General features: G+C 48.2%; 1 protein-coding gene across 1 annotated transcript; it reads left to right on the top strand.

The window, feature by feature from the left end:
- Positions 1–1,282: 1,282 nt before the first annotated feature.
- LOC123125254 (transcription repressor OFP8) lies at positions 1,283–2,491 on the top strand. The gene has a single exon (XM_044545806.1). The coding sequence runs from the start codon at positions 1,510–1,512 to the stop codon at positions 2,248–2,250; it is 741 nt and encodes a 246-aa protein (XP_044401741.1). The 5' UTR covers positions 1,283–1,509; the 3' UTR covers positions 2,251–2,491.
- Positions 2,492–2,731: the final 240 nt, after the last annotated feature.

Below are 2,731 nucleotides of genomic sequence, written 5' to 3'. Positions count from 1 at the left end.
TCATAACCTATTATGTTAGTGTCATCTTATTATTTCTTCATTTGTACGTAAAATCTCGATATGAACTTGTGTACAAAGATCTATTTCACATTAAATTTTCTTGTTTGGTAATATAATATCATAACACATGTATCTTCTCTTTCTTATTTAACTACCATGCTACATCATCTACATGCTAACTTTACAGTGCGTATACTTGCTATGATACATGCACTGGGAGAGGCCTTAAACATAGGCCTTCTTTGGTTTGGAGGAATTATGTAGGAATTTCATAGGATAAAAAGATTTTTATAGGAAAAATTACAACCTTGTTGGGAAATTATTATTGTTCTTTTACTTTGGTGACTCTGCCGAGTTAGTAGAAATGTATGCTTCCACAATTCAATAATTATGATACGGCCCTAATTGTTATGGGTGTCTTTATATCTATAAAGTTGGACAAAAATCTATTTTTTAACATTTTAATGGGAAGAATAATTTCAAATAGAATATTTGTAACTGGAATGTTTGCGAATCAATATTTGAAGCTTACAACAGTCAACCAAGTATCGCCCAAAAATGGTGCAAATTAATTACTGCTAAAATATAATAGTAAAAGACAACATGCCAATGTCTATACATATCACTACTAGTTAATATAACTAGATTAATTGTCCGCATATCGCAACAGGATATAAAGTATTTACCAAATAAAATCCTGCCCGTGATTTATCTGACCAAATGAATTCTAGGATTTTATTTGATAAATAGTTATTTAGTAAACATTTGTTGGCTTACCAAGGAAAAAAAAAATTATTTGGCAAGTCAATAAAAAATAGGACAGATAAGACGATCATGAATGGAAAAGAATAGAAATTTTTGAATTGAGTCCTATGAAATGGAAAAGATGATCGGTGCATTGTACGGTGCGTGGTTAAATGCGGATCAGCATGTGCTTAGAGGGTGTTTGGATCACTAGTAACTAGAGACTAGAGACTAGTAGTAGTCACTTTTAGTCAGTAAACCTCCAAACACCCCTGACTAATGGGTGACTAAAACTAGTGTAGTCCCTAGTCACCCCACCCCCAACTAAAAGTGACTAAAGTCTCTCCTTTAATTAATTGGCGGGCCCATCCTGTTGCGGGCACAAGGGAGAGAAGAGAGATAAATGGAAGAAAGAGAGAAAAATTTAATACTGAGACATTTAATGCTGACTAGTAGTAGTCACCTTCTAAACAGGGCCTGATTAAAAACTTTTAGTCTAACTATTACTAGTCACATGACCCTCTTAATTTTCGTCTGACCGTTTCACCAGCATCGGATTGCTTCCACGGAAAAACTAAAACTAATATAGCCGTTTGACTTTGCAAGGCGGCCGGCTGCCTCGTTATAAACCACGGGTTTTCTCATTTTTCTCTTCACTCCGGTAGTACACACCAGCAGCTCGTCCCACGAGCCGAGCCTCCTCGCCGTGCGCGCCCGCACCGCACACTCCGAACCGAACCGAGAAAGACAAGGCCCGATCGATCAATGAAGGCGATGATACTACGCCGCCGCGGCGCCGGCGGCGGGCTGCGCATCACGAGGAAGGGCCGCGGCTTCATGTGCGGCTGCGGCGGCTCAAAGGCCGTCTCCGTCTCCGACGGCTCCGACAAGCAGTCCCCCATGGCCACGCCGCCCACCAACACGTCGACCGCCACCACTGCCACCACCATGTCCACGGTCACCACCACGGCGACGAGGAGGGCAGGGAACAGCAGGGCGGCGTCGTTGATCTCCACCGCGGCGGCGTCCTCCTCGTTCTCACCCTCGTCGACGGACGAGGCCGACACCAGCGTGGGGAGCACCCCCAGCGTCGCCGCGCTCCTGCGGCAGCTCGGCGAGCTCGAGCGCACCGTCCGCTCCCTGCAGGGCGCCGGCGCCGAAGGCGTCGGCGACGGGAGGCGGCACAGGCGCACCTCCAGCGAGGGCGGCGGCAGGAGGGTGGAGGAGAGCGTGGCCGTGGTGAAGGAGTCGGCCGACCCGCTGGCCGACTTCCGGCGGTCGATGCTGCAGATGATCGTGGAGAAGGAGATCGTGGGCGGCGCCGACCTGCGGGAGCTCCTCCACCGGTTCCTGTCCCTCAACGCGCCGCACCACCACCACCTCATCCTCCGGGCCTTCGCCGAGATCTGGGAGGAGGTCTTCTCCGGCTACGAGCGCACCCCGGACTTCCTCGTCTCCCACTCCCACGGCAGGAAAAGGCTCCCCGCAGCGAATTCCCTCCGCTGACTGACGAGCGTGCCACCCCAACCACGGCATTGTTCGGCGCTCCGTGGATCCAATACCAGCCGCCGATTTTCCTTTCTGGTTGGGACAAGGTTTTTAGTAGGGTTTGGTGAGTTCTTGGTGCATTCATTCCCTTTCTTCGACTTCACATATTCTGCCTTGTACAAACGTTTGAAACGGACGAGCCAGGAACATTTTCAGGTTCCGGATGTCCTCGATTGAAAAGTTGATTTGTTTTGTCCTCGATTGGAAAGTTGATTTGATTTGCCAGAAATTCAGCGTTCTTGGTACGAAAGGGGGAAAGCGTTGCCTTCTCTCCACAGTCCACAAGTTGTTTTTAGCCGTTGGTGCACGCCGGACACGCTCAAAGCGAGCCGATAGGAACAGGCAAAGCGAAGGAAACCGCCGTGATTCCCGCGGGTCGCTAGGCTGCTCGTTGGTCGTGGTAGTGCTTGGTTAATTAAGTAGGAAATGAAATTGTAGA

The sequence above is a fragment of the Triticum aestivum genome, chromosome 1A (assembly GCF_018294505.1).
Source record: "Triticum aestivum cultivar Chinese Spring chromosome 1A, IWGSC CS RefSeq v2.1, whole genome shotgun sequence".
Lineage (NCBI taxonomy): Eukaryota > Viridiplantae > Streptophyta > Magnoliopsida > Poales > Poaceae > Triticum > Triticum aestivum.
Note: the sequence above shows the minus strand (reverse complement) of the source record. Positions and strands in the feature narration are given on the sequence as shown.

What these genes read in the sequence shown, in the direction of transcription:
- LOC123125254 (XM_044545806.1), top strand. Translation starts at nt 1,510, where the DNA reads ATGAAGGCGATGATACTACGCCGCCGCGGCGCCGGCGGCGGGCTGCGC.